Source organism: Ictidomys tridecemlineatus, chromosome 1, assembly GCF_052094955.1.
Source record: "Ictidomys tridecemlineatus isolate mIctTri1 chromosome 1, mIctTri1.hap1, whole genome shotgun sequence".
In the NCBI taxonomy this organism is placed as follows: Eukaryota; Metazoa; Chordata; class Mammalia; order Rodentia; family Sciuridae; genus Ictidomys; species Ictidomys tridecemlineatus.
The window spans coordinates 70,040,860-70,058,518 of NC_135477.1; the positions used below are offsets into that span (position 1 = coordinate 70,040,860).

The following is a 17,659-nucleotide window of genomic DNA, read 5'->3' on the forward strand; positions in this document are numbered from 1 at the left end:
CTTGATTAATAAAAGTTCTTATTTGGAAATATAGTGATGCTGTGTGGTCTTGTGGGGTTGAAATACACACACCTCAGCAACCAGTTCAGCCTGCTGACCCCATTCAACTGGGGGAGCTTGATAGCTTCACCCTGTGGTCTTTTAGAGTGTCCTGCCATTTGACACATTTGGCCCTCTGGACAGCAGGAGATATATTCCATTTAACTTCTAAAGAGGAAGAGGCAAATGAAAATCCAAATGTAAAAGGGATTTTTAAAATGTTTAAAATAGCAAAATGACATTAGAATGAAGAGATCTTAGAGTTTTTAGTCATGACGTAGAAAAGTACTTTCTCTAAGTAATTCCAACCCCTTTTATGAATCTTTCCTCTCCTCCTTTCTAGGATGTAAGTTCATGAAACGATTATAGCATTGTTCTTAAAGGATGCTGTCAATTTAATGAGTTATATCTGTTAAACATGACTTAGGGCTGAGTGCAGTGATGCTCTCTGTAATCTCAGTGGCTTGGGAGGCTGAGGCAGGAGGATTTTAAGTTCAAAGTCAACCTTACAACAGTGAGGCGCTAAGCAACTCAGTAAGATCTTGTCTTTAGATAAAATACAAAATAGGAGTGCGGATGTGGCCTGAGTTCAATCCCTGGTACCTACCCCCCCCACCCCCCAAAAAAAGAAAATGCAAGTTAGATTGAGTGACTTTTCTACCACATTTTAAGAGAAAAATCAATAGAAAGACAAATGTTAATCAAACATGGGCCACAATGATGAAAAACAAATAAACAAACTCACTACTTTTCAATATTTTATTCCAGAAACTGCATTAATTTTCTTTTTTGTTTCTCTATTTTCAAAATAAGAGACGTTAACCATATGTAGGCATTTTAGTTTAATTTTTTTAACCATTTAATTGCCAAAAGGAAACAATAGGATCACAAAATCCACTTTGTAGATACTTAAGCAAGTCCCACATGTACCTGTATTTGTGTACATATAAGAGTGGGCCTGTAGGTGTAAATCCTTAAACACTACCAAGGTAAGAAGTCTTCTGCCAAACTTAGTTTAGGAGGCTGCAACAATTTCTTTCCTTTCGATATAAAATAGAACTCATCATTTTGTTTTTCAAATGAGCAACAGGTAGCTTATCTGAAAGGCCAGGGATAATTTCTCTTCAGCCAGCAAGTCATGGGGTCAAGCCATTGAAGCATGTGGGTGATATGCTGAAACTACTAAGTTGGCAAATATTGAACTATTTTAAGTGCATCTATTTTCTGGTTCAGTAAATTTTTTGTTGGACAACAAAAAACTCATTAAACTTGACACAGTCTAAATGCCACAGCACATGCTGGAGAGTACAGAAATGTAACAGCACCAGCCACAGGATATACAAATGTTAAGACTGATAAGTTTCCTCTCAGTTTCCATTTAATTTTTATCTTTCATATTAAGACAGATTTGTTTTAAGTATAGCAAGTACTGTGTGACTTGGAAAATCAAGTTAAATCTTGCTATTTTCTAAAAATCTATAGGTAGATTCCTCTGTCAGTCAAGTTGCCCTCCAAACTGCAAACCTAAAATGATGACACATATAACCTACAATTCAAATCATTTAACAACTTGAAAAGGAGAAAGAAAAATTATACTAGGTTCGGAGAAATCTTGTAGATCGGTAATTTGCAAAAATGTTAATTGAAGGACACAGTTGAAGACCTAAAACAAGGTCTTCATGATGATTATTCTTTATTCAGAACTGATTTCAAGAGGATAATAGAGGTTTTGGCACACAAACTGTTACTTCTGATTTAACATAACTTTTGGGGGAGTCTATTTGTCATTCTAAAGGATTTTTCCTCCAGTAAGGATTGGTCACAGAAATTCAGAAAAGTGGGGAAAGGTGTAAGGTACAAAGAGTTTTCATTCTTATATGGGCTATAACTATCACAATTATAAAATTGATTTTATACTCTATATGAAAAATGACCATAAGTGAAGAATAATTTTCCAGTAAGTTTTCTCAATAAAATAGAAACTAAATAACTGACAACAGAAAATTGGGAAAACAAAAATAAAATGTAAACAATAAGAATACAGGTACTAAAGATGATTTTTTAAAGCTTCCAGAACACTTAAGGCAGAAGTGATGCAGCCATCAAAGTTGGACTGAGTAAATCCATCCCCTCCACACACAAGGAGAGGTTTGAGACGAAGAGTCATCTGACCAGGACAGTTGGCAGCAGCATTTGTAACCTGAAAAAGTGGGGTGGGGGGAAAGACTTAAATTGACATTCTGTGCTCTGTGGTGCTGTCCTGGCAACACCCGTTTACAGAAGGCTTTCTCACAAGGAACATCAAGGGAAATGAAAACCAGGAGCCCGCACTGCTCTCCTAGCCCAATTGTTTACAATGACATTTTAAAATGTTTAAATTTTCAATTATTAGACAAGATAATCAGAAGTATGTTGAACTTCACTATTAGTTGCAATCCAACCCCCAAGGTGATGGTATCAGGTCCTTTGAGGATGTGAGTAGGTCATGAGGGACAAGCGCCCTTACAAAATAGGCCAGAGGAGCATGTTGTCTCTTCTACCATGTGGACACAGCAAGAAGGCACAATCTTGAGAAAGTGGGCCCTCACCGGACACTGAATCTGCCAGCACCTTGATCTTGGCCTTTCTAGCCTCCTGGACTATAAGAAATAAGTTTGTTTGTTCATAAGTTATCTTGTAAATAGCAGGACAGAAGGACTGAGACACATTTCCTCCCTCCTCTCCCCTACTGTCTCCTTCCCTTCCTTTCTTCCTTCCATTTCCTGAGTTCTGTTCTGAGGTAGGCCCTATGCTGAGTACTGGAGCAGCAGAATTTTAAACTGCCATACACCTGTCCTAAAGGAGCTCTTAGTCCTAAAAGAAAGACTGATAGGAAGGCAGAGAGTGGCTCCCTTCTGCTTTCAGAGCACCTCCTATATTTCAGAACATGTTTCATTTGCAGACTGCTTTTCATGAATTAATGAATTCATTGCAATCAACCCATGTAGGTGACTATAGAAGTCTGATGTATGCATAAAAGTTTGACTTTGCTATCAAGGAAGTAAGAAAGGCCCATTCCAAGGAGAAGCAGCAGCATGTGTAAATGCCTAGTCTATGGGCAAGAGTGAGCTAAGTGTAAGTACACTTAGTAAGTAAGATATTACTTAGTAAGTAAGTAAGACATTGGTGTGTGTGCCTGTATGTGTGTTTGGGAAGAGGGTTGGCTGAGGAAGAGAGGTGGCAGGGAGGATATGTGGGGATATGGTGTTTCAAAGTTAAAAAAAAGAAGTCAATAAACATGTCCATTGAAAATGTAGAATTAATTACTTTATGAGCTGAAAAGGTGTGAATGAACTGAAGGTGGAGATTTATTTTATAGAAACAGGTTTATAATATTTGAAATGATAGGGGGAGTACAGAAATTATTCCCTGGAAAAACAATTCTTAAAATTAGCATGGATGGTGCCAATAAGCATCCACAGTGAGAAGGATGGGTGGGAAGGGAACATAGTTATCTTGGACACTGAGATAGTTAGTTGGCTACGGAAGCTCCCCAAACTCCCTAGGTAAACAAAATACGCAAACTTATTATAATTGAGTCTCATTTAGGTTTGTTTTGTGGTATAGCTTCAGGGACATCATTCACATAGACTACCCTGTGGCAGTTCTGCCTCCTCTTAGCAGTGTTTTCATGGAGAGCAACAGGGTAAAGCCTATGAGGATTCACTTGTTTAAAAATCAAGGAAGAAAATCAAGACATGTAATAAATACTATTTGGATTAGGATGCTGAGATTTTGGTTCTAAATAGTCTGAGTTAGTGTATGCTTTTACAATTTTTTTTTAAAATACAAAAAAGCTTTGTATGGACATTTTTATTTATATGCTATGTTTTGCTTTAACAAAAGAGGTGTTACTAAGATTCTCTTGTTGAATGTCTAAAGATATGGCCCTCTAGACACCTGTGTCACCCAGATACAAACATAACATTGAGAGCATCCTTTCACTTTTCTGGAAGTCATTTTATAGCAATATCATTTATCATACACATAGTAGATAATCTTGAAACCAACAAATATTATTTTTCAGTGGCTATAAATAGCACATAGTATAGACACTGAAACATGAGAACAGGTATTCAGTTAGAGCTTCCTGACTCCTTCTTTAGACAGAATTTTAATAAGTTAGATTATCTGATTTGCCAGTGAAAACTAAGGAAGGAAGAAAATGTCTAAGTTCCTAAATATTAGCAATTTCAGAACTTGTTACGTTATAGAAAGCAAGGGTTGTGAATAAAAAACTCAAAACAGGACAGGGAAGAATCCTTGCATTTGGGAAACCTTTGGTGGAGGGACAAATAATTTTCTAGCTCTTAATAGGTCCAAAAGGTATCAGCTATTGGTTTTCCTTCAACATTAATGTTCACAATGATGGCCCCAGTTTTCAAAAACCAATTCTAATATGCATAAATTATTCAGTGCTAGCATTTCTTGAATGTTCACTGCACATTGAATGTTTATATGCACGTAATTCACAAGTAATCCTATGAGGTGATCACTATTATTCTCATTGTACAGATACAAAGTTGAGATTCTAAAAGAAAGAAAGCTAGCAGATAAATAGGAAGGCTGATTCTAAAAAAGCAGGCTGACTCTAGAACTCACACTTCCAACACTTTTAGAAACATTTCCATAAATACTCAATTAAAGTAAAATGACAAAAATGTTTGATTAGTCACTTAGCCTTAGACTTCTGGAAAATTTTCCCAAATGGGATAACTCATTAATATATCTTCGTATGTACACATACATATATATTAATGTGCGCATGTGTTATAAACATATAACAAAAATATCCATTTGTTGTTAAGTTTTGATACATTCCTGCTGACATCTCTGTATGGGTAAACCATAGCATAAACCTGTAAGTATTAAGCAGGAAGGAGCTTAAGGGAAAAAGTTCTGCCCAGTTTCGAGTTGATAATTTATCACTGCTGTGTAATTTAATTAGTTGAGTAGTAAATGCCAGATGACAGATCACATGGATAGAAAACTGGGCCACTGATTAGCCAGTCTGCAGTTTGGATGAAATCAATCTCACTGCATTTAGGTGGAATCACCCATTTTGCAATTACCCAATGAGGAAAATATGAAAACACAGAGTGTGTGTTGGCAAGCTCCTTCAGCCATGTGAAGTCAAGGAGTAGAGGAGCACGTAATTGTCAAAGCCACAATCTGTCATAGTAATGCAGACTTTGGCTATGTTTCCAGCCACAGTGAGGAACCACAGTCTCAAGGCCTGTGTTTAAGAGAGATGTCAGAGCTGAAACTACTCCTTGAAAATCCAGGTTGCTTTGGCTCATATGTGGGCCAGTGCTGGTCAGAAAGAACCCTTGCCTGTTCTAGAGTGGCTAAGGTAATGTTTCTGTAAAATTAGATGATGACTGGATTTGATGCAAAAACTCAAGACAGAAAAAATTGGTTCTATTTCTCAGGGATTTAAAACCACATGGATGTGTTTTGTGATTTCTGTCTACCTGCAGAAGAAAATGTAAGCTCCCACATGGAAAGCCTGTCATAACAGGCATCTTACCTCCTTTCAAGTTTCATGTCCTGCCATTTTCCTTACCTTTGCCACATGTCCTATCTATCTTCAAACTAAGGTTCTTCAAACACACCTTTTTTTTGGTGATGCTTCTATGGCTTTGAAGAAGTCATTCTGTTGGGTAATATGGTACAGTTCCTCCTTTTTTCTAACAAGTTAAATTGTGTATCCTTCAAGACTCAGTACAAAAGTCATCTTCTCTGAGGTCTTTTTTTGCTCTGCCAGGCAAGTACCTTTTCAACATGTTATCTATGTCTATTGTGTTACTTGTTATTTTTGCACTGTAATTATTTCCATGCCTAGTCTCTCTTCCTGGACTACATGCTCCTAGAAGTAGGGACTGTGATTCACTAATCTTTGTAGCTCAATTTGAGAACAATGCCTAGCTCTTATTATAGTAAAATGTGCAATAGATGTTTAGAGTTTAAAAAAAAAAAAAAGCACCGTATGTTGAATGTAGTGGTGCATCCCTGTAATCCCAGAGAGTCAGGAGGCCTAAGAAGGAGGATCGCATGTTCAAGGCTAACTTCAGCAACTTAGTGAGGCATTAGCAACTTTAAAAAATAGAAAGGGCTAAGGATGTACCTCAGTGGCAAAGTACCCCTGGGTTTAATTTCTAGTACAAAAACAAAATACAATATTGTATACATAGTTGATCAAATAAAGGTCTTCCTGAGATACATCTACACAAAAAATGTTATTCAAGGCTCCTGTAGAACTGGGTGAAAGAGCAAATGGAAGAGCTATTTGGAAGGCTATCAATAATGATGAACGAGGGCTATTCTCTTATCTCTACAAACTGCTTTAGGTGAAGGTCTTTTCATTATGTATTACTTTGAACCACACAAGCTAGCTGGTTTTGTAAGTCAAAAACTGATAAAACATAGTCAATTTTTATATGTTATAGCCTAATAGATTTTTTTTGTATCATCATAATTATTAACTAAAAATTTATAAATAAGTATCTGGGGTGATGAGACTAAAGATGAAAAGAAAGAAGGACCAGATAAGTAGGCTGAGTATTTATATAAAACTATAGTTAATAGTTTAAAAAAAATCAGGACTATGTGTTGAATGTCCTTTCCTCCTTCCATACCTATGCTGACAGGTAAAGCATGACCTTGGACTATGACATTTACTCATATAGAACAATCTCACTGTTTTGGCATAGAGCAGCTGCATTTTAGGTTGGCCAGTTCTGGAGGGCCACCAAGTCCATAATCTGGTTACTTAAAACCAACCTTTCTGAAATATGGTACTAGATGATTTGTGAATTGGTCAAAGTGAATTGGTCAAAATTTAAATCTCACTGGGCGCTGTGGTGCATGCCTGTAATCCCAGTGACTCAGGAGGTTGAGGGCAGGAAGATCGAAAGTTTAAAGTGAGGCACTAAGTAACTCAGTGATCCCTGTCTTTTAAATTAGCACTATTTGCTGAGAATATGATTCTATACCTAGAAGACCCCAAAAGTTCCAACAGTAAACTTCTAGAACTAGTAAATGAATTCAGCAAAGTAGCAGGATATATAATCAACACCTGTAAATCAAAGGCATTTCTGTATATCAGAGACAAATCCTCTGAAAGGGAAATGAGGAAAACTACACCATTTATGATAGCCTCAAAAGAAAAAAAAAAAAAAACTTTGGGAATCAACTTAACGAAAGAGATGAAAGATCTATACAATGAAAACTATAGAACCCTAAAAAAAAGAAATCAAAGAAAACCTTAGAAGATGGAAAGCTCTATCTTGCTCTTGGATAGGCAGAATTAATATTATCAAAATGATCATAGTACCAAAAGCACTATACAGATTTAATGCAATTCCAATCAAAATCCCAATGGCATTCCTCATAGAAATAGGAAAAGCCATCATGAAATTCATCTGGAAAAATAAGAGACCCAGAATAGCCAAAGTAATCCTTAGCAGGAAGAGTGAAGCAGGTGGCATCACTATACCAGACCTTAGTAACAAAAACAGCATGGTAGTGGAGCCCAAACAGACTGGTATCCAATGATATCGAACAGAGGACACAGAGTGTCCACAAAATTACAATGATCTTATATTAGACAAAGGTGCTAAAAACATACATTGGAGAAAAGATAGCCTCTTCAACAAATGGTGCTGGGAAAACTGAAAATCCATATGCAACAAAATAAAATTAAACCATTATCTCTCACCATGCTGGTGGGAATGCAAATTGGTGAGCCAATATGGAAAGCAGTATGGAGATACCTTGGAAATCTGGGAATGGAACCACCATTTGACCCAGCTATCCCTCCCCTTGGTCTATACCAAAAGGACTTAAAAACAGCATACTACAGGGACACAGCCACATCAATGTTTATAGCAGCACAATTCACAATAGCTAAACTGTGGAACCAATCTAGATGCTCTTCAATAGATGAATAGATTAAAAAAAATGTGGTATATATACACAATGGAATATTACTCAGCAATAAAAGAGAATAAAATCATGGCATTTGCAGGTAAATGGATGGAGTTAGAGAAGATAATGCTAAGTGAAATTAGCCAATCCCACAAAAACAAATGATGAATGTTTTCTCTGATATAAGGAGGCTGATTCATAGTGGGGTAGGGATAGGGAGCATGGGAGGAATAGATGAACTCTAGATAGGACAGAGGGGTGGGAGGGGAAGGAAGGGGGCAGGGGGTTAGCAATGATGGTGGAATGTGATGGACACCATTATTCAAAGTACATGTATAAAGACACGAATTGGTGTGAATATACTTTATATACAACCAGAGATATGAAAAATTGTGTACTATATGTGTAATATGAATTGTAATGCATTCCTCTGTCATTTATTTAAAAGAAATCAATAAAATAATAGGGCTGGGGATGTGGCTCAGTGGTTGAGGGCCCCTGAGTTCAATTCCTGGTCCCCCCCCCAAAAAAAATTAAATCTCATAAATTCTAATCCTAGATGTGTAACTAGCTTATTAAAGAGATGTGAACAATCTATAAATAATCATGTTCTTGCTGCTACATTTCCTCATTTATTATGTTACAGATGCAAAATTATACCATATTTCATTGAATCTAAAGTACCACCAATTGGAAGAGGCATCAATATTTTATGTACAAATGAGAAAGAAAAGAAGTGGTGTCAACATAACATAAAACTTTATTTTATATTTTCTAGAAAAGTGCTTTTAGACTTATTCACACATAGTTCTTTTGAAAATAAAAAGGAAATAAAAGAGAAATAAATTGGTTAAGCCTTTGCAGAAACTTCTTTACATTCAGAATTTGGCTTCTCTGAACCACTCTTAAACTCAGAACTGTCAGTGTCTGATGTCCACACTCGTCCCCACACCATCTGTCCTCGGTGCTGCCTTGCACACTAGCAATGTGGCATTTTTTCCAAGAGTGCCCAACTGAATTATTCTTTCCTGGGTTTTCTTCAGAGCCACTGACATCTGTTCTGCAAGTTCAGATTATGCATTTTTCTCTTCAGTGGGAAGAAAAAGGTTTTCACACAGCAATCAGGCCACATAGTTTTTCCTCAAATGGTCCTTAAATAATTTGATAATTTACTCTCAAGCAGCTGCCCACTGTAGGTCCACCAAAGATAACCAAGCTCACATACACAAAAACTACATCTTGACTGTGTCCCGGTCTGTACTAACTTTATGACATCTCACTGTTGATGAGGTATGGCAAATAATGAGGTAAGGGGCATGATATGGTAAATACACAGTAGTAAATTTATATCAACTTAAGACAGAATGAAGGAGCAATAGGATATTTTCAGCAGGACCTGTCAGGTACAGGGCATCTCAGCATCAGGACCCCTGATGTCTTCAGCATTGCTGGTTTAAGGTCTCCATCTTCTTAGTTCACCCAAGTGAGCAGCCGCAGATGAGACTGACAGAGACAGACTGGTGATCAGAGAATCGATTTGTTCATTTACAAAGGTAAATGTACCGATTTCAGAGCGCAGTCTAGTTGTCTTCCCAGACCGTTCATCTTGGTAGGCAAATTTCCCCAACTGCATCATAGATTAGCGGGGTGACACATGTGCTGCAACTCCTGACAGACATCACTGATCAATTGTGGCATTCTTTTCCACTGAGCCCAGAAATGGCCTCAGCATCCTCCTCGCTTCAGTGCTTCAGGCAGCCACTACCAGTCAATTGGGGCTGGCACTCAGAGGAATCCTATATACCAATCCTGGATTAGAAGATTGCAGAGCAAACATGTAATTAGAAATAAAAGAATTACATATTCTTTACTATTTTTTTCTCTCTCTCCTTTTCCATTAAGCCAGGATAGCCTGATGCATTGCTTCTCTCCAAATCAGAGATACTTTAATGCCAAGAAATAGGATCACATCAGAGCCATTTTCTCAAGATGATGCTGAAAGCCCAATTACAATTCCTTCTAATAACCTCTTAAACACTCTTCCAGCCTGCTGCCTTTCCGTGGGTCACACCAATGCTCTGCCTGCCATGAGAAAATAAAATACAGGTGTTTTGGCTGGGCTAAAAATATCAGGGCTTGTGGGAAAAATGGAGTTGGAGAACATGATTCAAAACGTATGGAGCTCTGAACCAAGCACTAACAAAAACAATAAATATCACTGTAACGTGGCTAGCACAGCTACATTCTCCAGTCTCTGCATTCAGCTGCAGCAATCAATTTTTTTTTTTTTGTAGCCTAAACCCTGGGCATCATGTGTCTTCTTCTAGATGTAGGTCCTAGAGGGCAATTGCTTATTTTTTTTTTTAATTCCAAATTAAAAATAGAATCTAAGATGCAGTGTTTTTTCTTTCTTTCTTTCTTTTTCTTTTTCCCATCAATCCATCATTTTAGTGTAAGGAAAATGTCCTGTGGTTTCATCATCTGCACTTGCACCTTTGCTGAAGAGCTTATCATGGTAGAAAACTCGGCACTTCTTCCGGCATTTGAAACAGTCACTCCTTACAGGGAAGGAAGGCACTTCTGTAGATTTTTAGATTTTCTCTTAAGATCTTCACATTTGGTAAAGCTTTATCTTTGTTTGTGAAAAACATCCCTCAATTATTTCCAAATGTAAACATATATGTGAAACCAATATGAGTTCTCCAATACTGACCTCCTGTTTCTTGTCTATAGTAGTCCTTTTTATTCATAGGGGACATATTCTAAGACCCCCAGTGGATGTCTGAGATAGTGGATAGGACTAAACCCTGTATGTACTTTAGTAGCCCCTAGTTTGTGGTTTCACTTCCCATCGTTCAGTTACCAATGGTCAACTGTGGTCCAAAAATTTAAAATTTTTAAATTTTAAAATTCTAGAAATAAATAATACATAAGTTTTAGATTGCATTCTGTTTTGAGTAGCATGATGAAATCTCATGCCCTCCTTCTCATGCTGTCCCTTTTCAGCCACACAGGATGAAAATCATTCTTTGTCCAGTGTATCCCTGTTGTGTACACCACCTGGCCAGTCACAATTATTCAAATAACTTTTATTATAGCATCTTGTCATCTTGTTTTATTTTTATTATTAGTCATTGGTTAATCTCCTACTGTTTGTAATTTATTTTTTTAAAATACTTATTTTTTAGTTGTAGTTGGACATAGTACCTTTATTTTATTTATTTATTTTTATGTGTTGCTGAGGATCAAACCCAGGGCCTCGCACGTGCTAGGCAAGTACTAGGCAAGCGCTCTACCACTGAGCCACGATCCCAGCCCTGTACGTAATTTATAAATCAAACTTTATCATTGCTATGTATGTGTAGGATAAAACATAGTATATAGAGAGATTAGTACTCCCTGTATTTTCCGGAATCTGAGGGACTTGGAATGTATCTCCCCTGGAGAAAGGCTGACACTGTATGAGCTAATCCATATAAAAACAAAAAACAAAACAAAAATTTTAAAACAAAACCCAGGCATTGTAAAAGACTGTTGATAATTTTATTGCTTTCTTACATTCCTGTGGGTCACTTTAATTAGTTTTGGGCATGTAAAACTCTTGACAGCAGATAGAGATGACATTCACTTGTGATTTTAATACAGTGCACTTTTTTTTTTAAAAAAAAATCTTTATCCATTTCAGTATCTGAGGGTGATTCTCTACTTCAATTGTCTCTAAATTCAGGGAAATCTTATTGTCTCTTAGTCAGACACTAACTTGCTTGGGGCAGTTTCTGAGTAATAATCTCCTTGCTTTGGCATTTCCCCTATCCATTGTGTGCGTGTGAGGTATTGACCACACTGGCAATAATGAATAGTTATGAAGGCTGAGAGGGTATGGAGCTGATTCATACACTTTCTTACTTCCTCGCCTTCCTCTACTCTGCTGCCAATATAAACCCAACCCATGCCATGGTACATAAAGAGCAGAAATTGAATATTTGGTTAACTTATTCTTTTATTGCCTCTATGCAAAGCAGAAAGGCAGTGAATCCCAAAATGCAATCCATGGCAAGATGAAAAAATAAGAATTATAAGGTTTTTCATAGAGCTGAATGTATTATATCTTTACTATTAGTTTTATTCTTTGTAAAATTCTCATAGCTCTATTTTTGTTTTTAAATTTTTTAATTATAGAATTGCTATCATTTGGATCTTAAAATGTCTTTCAAAGGCCCATGTGTTAAATAAAGGCTTGATCCCCAGGGTGTGGCTACTGGGAGGAGCTAGAACCTTTGAGAGGTGGGACTCTGGTGTCTGTCTGTCAGTCTCAGTCTCTCTCTCTCTCTCTCTCTCTCTCTCTCTCTCTCTCTCCTTCCTGGATATGAGTGGCTCAATTCTGCCACAAGCTCCTGCCACTATGTGCTGCCTTGCCACAGGCCCAAAGCCAAGGGGGGCACTTGATCAAGGACTGGAACCTCTAAACCTGTGAGCCAAAATAAATCTTTTCTCTTTATAAGGAAATTATCTCAGGTATTTCATTATACTAACAGAAAAGTGACTAATACAAGGATAAAAATATGACAAGATCAAATTGGTTCTTACAACATGAAGAAGGACTTTGCTGGTTCAAAAAATAAAAATACATAAAACCACTGCTTTGGGGTGAGGCTTGATGTGTCTCAAAACAACAGTCTCTGCCAGCCTGAAGAATGTTTTCCAGAAGAGGGACTGGGGGGAATGAGGAGCTAAGGTAAGCTGTGAAAAAGCATCAGTAATCTCAGGCAGCACTGAGATTCAGAGTTGTCGAGTGGATGAGTCATTGCTTAAAAATAGAATGAAATCTTGTGTAGAACTTTATTTCCAGAAATCTGCACAAGCTTCTTTTATACAAATATTAGTCTAGATGGAACAAGGATCTAGAGTAACACATTCTTCATTTGTTCACCTGTGACTAAATATTCAGGTAGTAACCATGAAAGGTTTGGAGGGAAATAGGATTGGGGAGAAAAGACTTAATTAAATGTGGCATAAAATTAAAATTGCGTGTGTGTTACAGGGGAAGGGTGGTTCATATTGATTCTCTGTATGTATCTCCCTATTCTTACTATATTCTCAAGGCATTGATTATAGCATTAATCACATTCCTGTTTATAAAAACAGGGAGAAGTATAAATAAATAAGAGAGACCAGACCTTACTCTGATGTCAAGGAAAATATCTGTTTACATATTTATAGATAGGGAACTAGTCCAAGCACCCTGAGAAAGATGGGACTTCAGAGTGGGTCAACAGTGAACAATACTATCAATCATTAAGGACATTTCCATGATCCAGGAAAGAAGATCTGGGACATGAAAGTTGAATACAGATTTTTGTTTCTTTTAACATACAAGATGTTTTCTGTCAGCCAGATTCAAGATGCAATGTTCCTATCCCTTTCTTCTATTAAAAAAAATACCTCTGGGGTTTGATAAAAATCCAATAAAATGTTGCTGATTTTTCTACACTTAACTCATCAGAATGCAATTTGGTAAGAGACGTTTCACGTTTGAAATCCTTTGAGTCCTCAGAAATAGCAAGCCATGGGGGCTGTGTCTTATTCATCTTTGTATTCCTGGTATCTGTTACTCTATTGTACATTGAATAAATGTTTGTTCAAAGAATGTATGCAGGCAGGCCAACAAAAAATGAACTTAAACTGTTGAAAGTTTTAAATTTTCAGCATTCAAAGGGTCTCTAAATGTGGTAGATATTTTTCTCTTTTAAAATAATTTTCTTTGGTTTCTCAGCCTCTATATTTTTCTTGTTCTTTCTGAGTATCTGTGCTATTAGCCTCCTATTTCATCACACTTGATACCTCACCATTCTAACCCTCTTTGTGAGGAATTGCTGCACACAGATCAACAATTATTCTGTTATCCACCATCCTTACTCTGTCACCTATCCATCATCATTCCTAGAGAGTAGAACCCGCCTGCTTCTGGATCACTTTCTATAGACACTGGGCAAAGGCATCAAGAATATTTGAATCAGCCTGAATTTCATATAGGAAATGAAGATCTCATCTCATGAAGTGCTATTATCAAGAATACCTTGAAAAGTATGTACAATATAGAAAAGTGTGTAAGTGTTATGGTTTGATTAAGTGTCCCTCAAAAGCCCATGTGTTAAAGCTTAGTCACCAGCCCATGATGTTGTTGGGAAGTGATGGAGCCTTTAAGAGGTAAAGCCCCTCATCTTCCTCTCTCTTTCTTCCCAGCTGCCAAAAGGTGAGGAGATTTGCTCTACCATGCAGTCGCTATTATGTTGAACTTGCCACCATCCTAAAAACAACAGGACAAAGCAAATATATCCTAGAAAGCTATAGGTGTCAGAGAGTAAAGAAATCACCTTTTCTGGGTGACCTGGCCAATTTATGTCTCTATCTTTTAAAAATTATTCCTTAACATTTTTCTCTGCTCAATTATTTTGGCATAACAGATGTCATATACACATGAAATACATTTGCTACAGTATTAAGAAAAATGGTGATAAAGATGATCTCTTAACCACACACTGCATATTATTGAAGATAACTGATTTACTGGGATAATAATGATAAAATTGGGATGCTGATTATACCACTTAGACTACTTTTAGTCTTATTTCTTTGAATGTTGTACCTCTTTTGGTCACTGATTTTTGAGGGTCTCAGTCCTATATTGTCTTATGCTATAGTACTTAATACTCATAAACTCTTTTATCAATACATAGGTGCTTTCCTGCAAAGATGGTGCATTTTTAATTGGTTGTTATGTGTTGTGTTCATCATTTTATCTTTCCTCTGTTCTACCCATCTCTCCAGTGTTCTATTATATTTAATGGTGATTTCATAATCCCATTTCTTTGTCGTGCTTTAGGGAAAGTATTGCTTATATTATGGACTCCTGGCTACAAAGCTCTGAGTCTGGAACTAGGGAGCTGCCATAAAATCACTATTCGTTGCAATACCCTAGATATGAAGAAAGTGATGTGGTTGGGTTGAATTCTCAGTGGAGCTTTTCAGTTTATTGGTATTTGTCTATTCTATTTTAATAAACCATTGGGTAGATGCAGGCAGAATGTGCCACAAATCAATTATATGATCCATGTAGCAGCTTTAGTGGGCTCAAACTGCAAAGGATATACTTTGCTGAAATTGTATATTTAACTGATGAGGCCTACATTGAATCTGTTTAGATCTATTCTATCTTTTAAGGTCCTGAAAACACTGAGTAGTCTATTTTGATGAGCATTTGTTCAGAACAAGCACACAATAAAGAATAAGATATGGCTTTCTCTAGTACTGTTGCAGTAATAACAGAAAAAACAATAGTTGTATCAATTTCCCTTTAGCATTTTTAATTTTATAGAATATTGTTCTGCCCTTCAGCAAGTTTTAGCATGTTCATTCATTAATTCTTCAAAGTTCTTTTTGTTCCTAGCAGTTGCTGAACACTATGAAAGCTGTGAGGGTTCAAAATCCATTTCCTTTCTGATAGGTGATATGACAGATTTGGAATCTTTTGGTTTTCGCCTAAATATGAATGCTCCTTTACAATCTCTCAAAGACTCAATTGCTTGAGATTCTAGGATACAGAGGGCCAAAAAATGCTTTCAATGGCCAATCTAAAGATAAAGTAAAAATCATTTTTCCTCCTCAATGGAGCCTTACCACTATTTCTTCCCTCAATTAAGCCAACAGCTGCCTAGTTCCCCACTGAATGAACCCTGCATCGTTTCTCCCATTCCCCATCCTATCTCCTCTGAACTACCCTGCAGTCTGTCCACTGACATTTCTTTGATTCTCATACATGCTGAAGTAACCCAACAGCCTTATGTCTGGGCTGTGAGACAGCCACAAAAAGAAGGAAGCCATTCTGATCTTGAGATCTAGAAGTAGCCTTCCTTCCACGTTTAGTACTGAGAAAATAAGAGCCAATTCTTCTCCGCAGAGAGATAATAATGGAGGACACAAAGCACAGGTGGTTTTTAAAGTCAACTTAATTGAGGTACAGTTAACATACAGTCAAATCTACCCTTTTCTGTGGACTGTTCTATAAATTTTGTCAGTGGATACAGTCATGTAAACACCACTACAAACAACATAGAGAACGTTTCCATCACCTCCCCAAACCTCCTTCTGCTTCTCTGAAGTTAATCCATCCTTGGAATCATAGTCTTTGACAACTACCAATTCTTTTTGTCTCTTCCAGAAAGTCATATAAATCGACTTTGAGTCCAATTTCTTCCATTTAGATAATGCTTCTGAGATTCATTTATGTATTAATAAACAGTTTGTTCTTTTTAAAAATTACTAAGTAGTTTTTTATTTGTGAATGTGCAATAATTTTAAACTATCAGGTGATGAATATTTGAGTTATTTTCAGTTTGGGGCAATTATTAATAAAGCTGCTACAATCATTTGCGTACAGGTTTTGTGTGGATGCATATTTTCATTTTATCGCAGAGAATGGGGTCACTAGGTTACAGAGTATATTTAACTTTGTAAGAAGCAGCCAAACTGTTTCCCAAAGTGGATGTGCCATTTTGCATTCTCAAGAGTGATACATGAGAGTTCCAGTTGCTTCCTTTCCTTTCTAGTACTAGGCATCTTCAGAATTTTTGACTTGAATCGTTCTTGTAGGTATGTCATGGAATCTCATGGTAGTTTTAAAATAGCATTTCCTTAATGACCAATGATATTCAGTATCTTTTTGTGTTCTGACTTGTTTCCATATTTCTTGTTTTTTTTGTATGTAATAAATTACACAAAGATGAAATTTTCCATTAGTCATATCCACTGGCAAACAATAAATTGCTTTCTCTCTCTGGATTTGTCTATAATGGATATTTCATAAAAATGGAATCTTTCAAGATGCAGCCTTTGTGACTGGTGTCTTTCACTTAGCATAACTGTTTCAAGGTTCATCCATGTTGTAGCATGAAAAAGTACTTGATCACTTTTTATAGCAGAATCATATTCTACTATACAGATATACCACATTTTTTTATCTGTTTATCAGTAGGTAGGCATTCGGGCTATTTAACACCTTTTGACTATTTTAATGGTGCTGCTAAGAACATTTTACACACATTTTAAATTCTTTTGATTATATACCTAGAAATGGAATTGCTGGGTGATATTGTAATCCTATGATTAACTTATTGAGGAACCACCAGTGATAGTGGCTGAACCATTTTTTCTACCAGCAAGTACAATCATTTCACTTCTCTATATTTCATGAACACCTGTCATTTTACATTTTAAAAAACAATAGCCATTCCAATGGGTGTCATTTCATTGTATCTCTTTGTGGTTTTGATTTGCATTTCACCTTTGAAAAGTAATATTGGGCCTGTTTTCATGTGGCCATTTTTACTTCTTCTCTGGCAAAATGTCTATTCAGGTCCTTTGTTAATTTTTTAATTGGAGGCATTTTTGTTGTTGTTATTGTTGAGTTGTAAGGGCTCTTTATATATTTTGGATAGTAAATTCTTATCATATACATTATTCATCAGTATTTTCTCTCATTCTGAGCATTGTTGTTAGTTATCATTCTATTTTCTTGATAATCCTTTTTGAACTTTGAGGCAGTCCAAATTACCTTTTCTTTTATTGCTCATATTTTTGTTGTAAAATCTAAAAT

At 36.5% G+C, this 17,659-nt stretch overlaps 1 protein-coding gene across 8 annotated transcripts in view; it reads right to left on the reverse strand.

Annotated features, from left to right (window-relative positions):
- Rnls (renalase, FAD dependent amine oxidase) overlaps positions 1-17,659 on the reverse strand; it is a 387,611-nt gene that overhangs the window by 92,843 nt on the left and 277,109 nt on the right. The window contains exon 7 of one of the 8 annotated variants that reach the window (XM_005339189.5): positions 867-2,239. The exons of the other annotated variants lie outside the window; for them this stretch is intronic. Within the exon in view, the coding sequence (XP_005339246.1) occupies positions 2,087-2,239 (153 nt within the window). The 3' untranslated portion in view covers positions 867-2,086. Of the gene's footprint in view, positions 1-866; positions 2,240-17,659 lie in introns of those variants that run through there. 8 annotated transcript variants of the gene reach the window in all.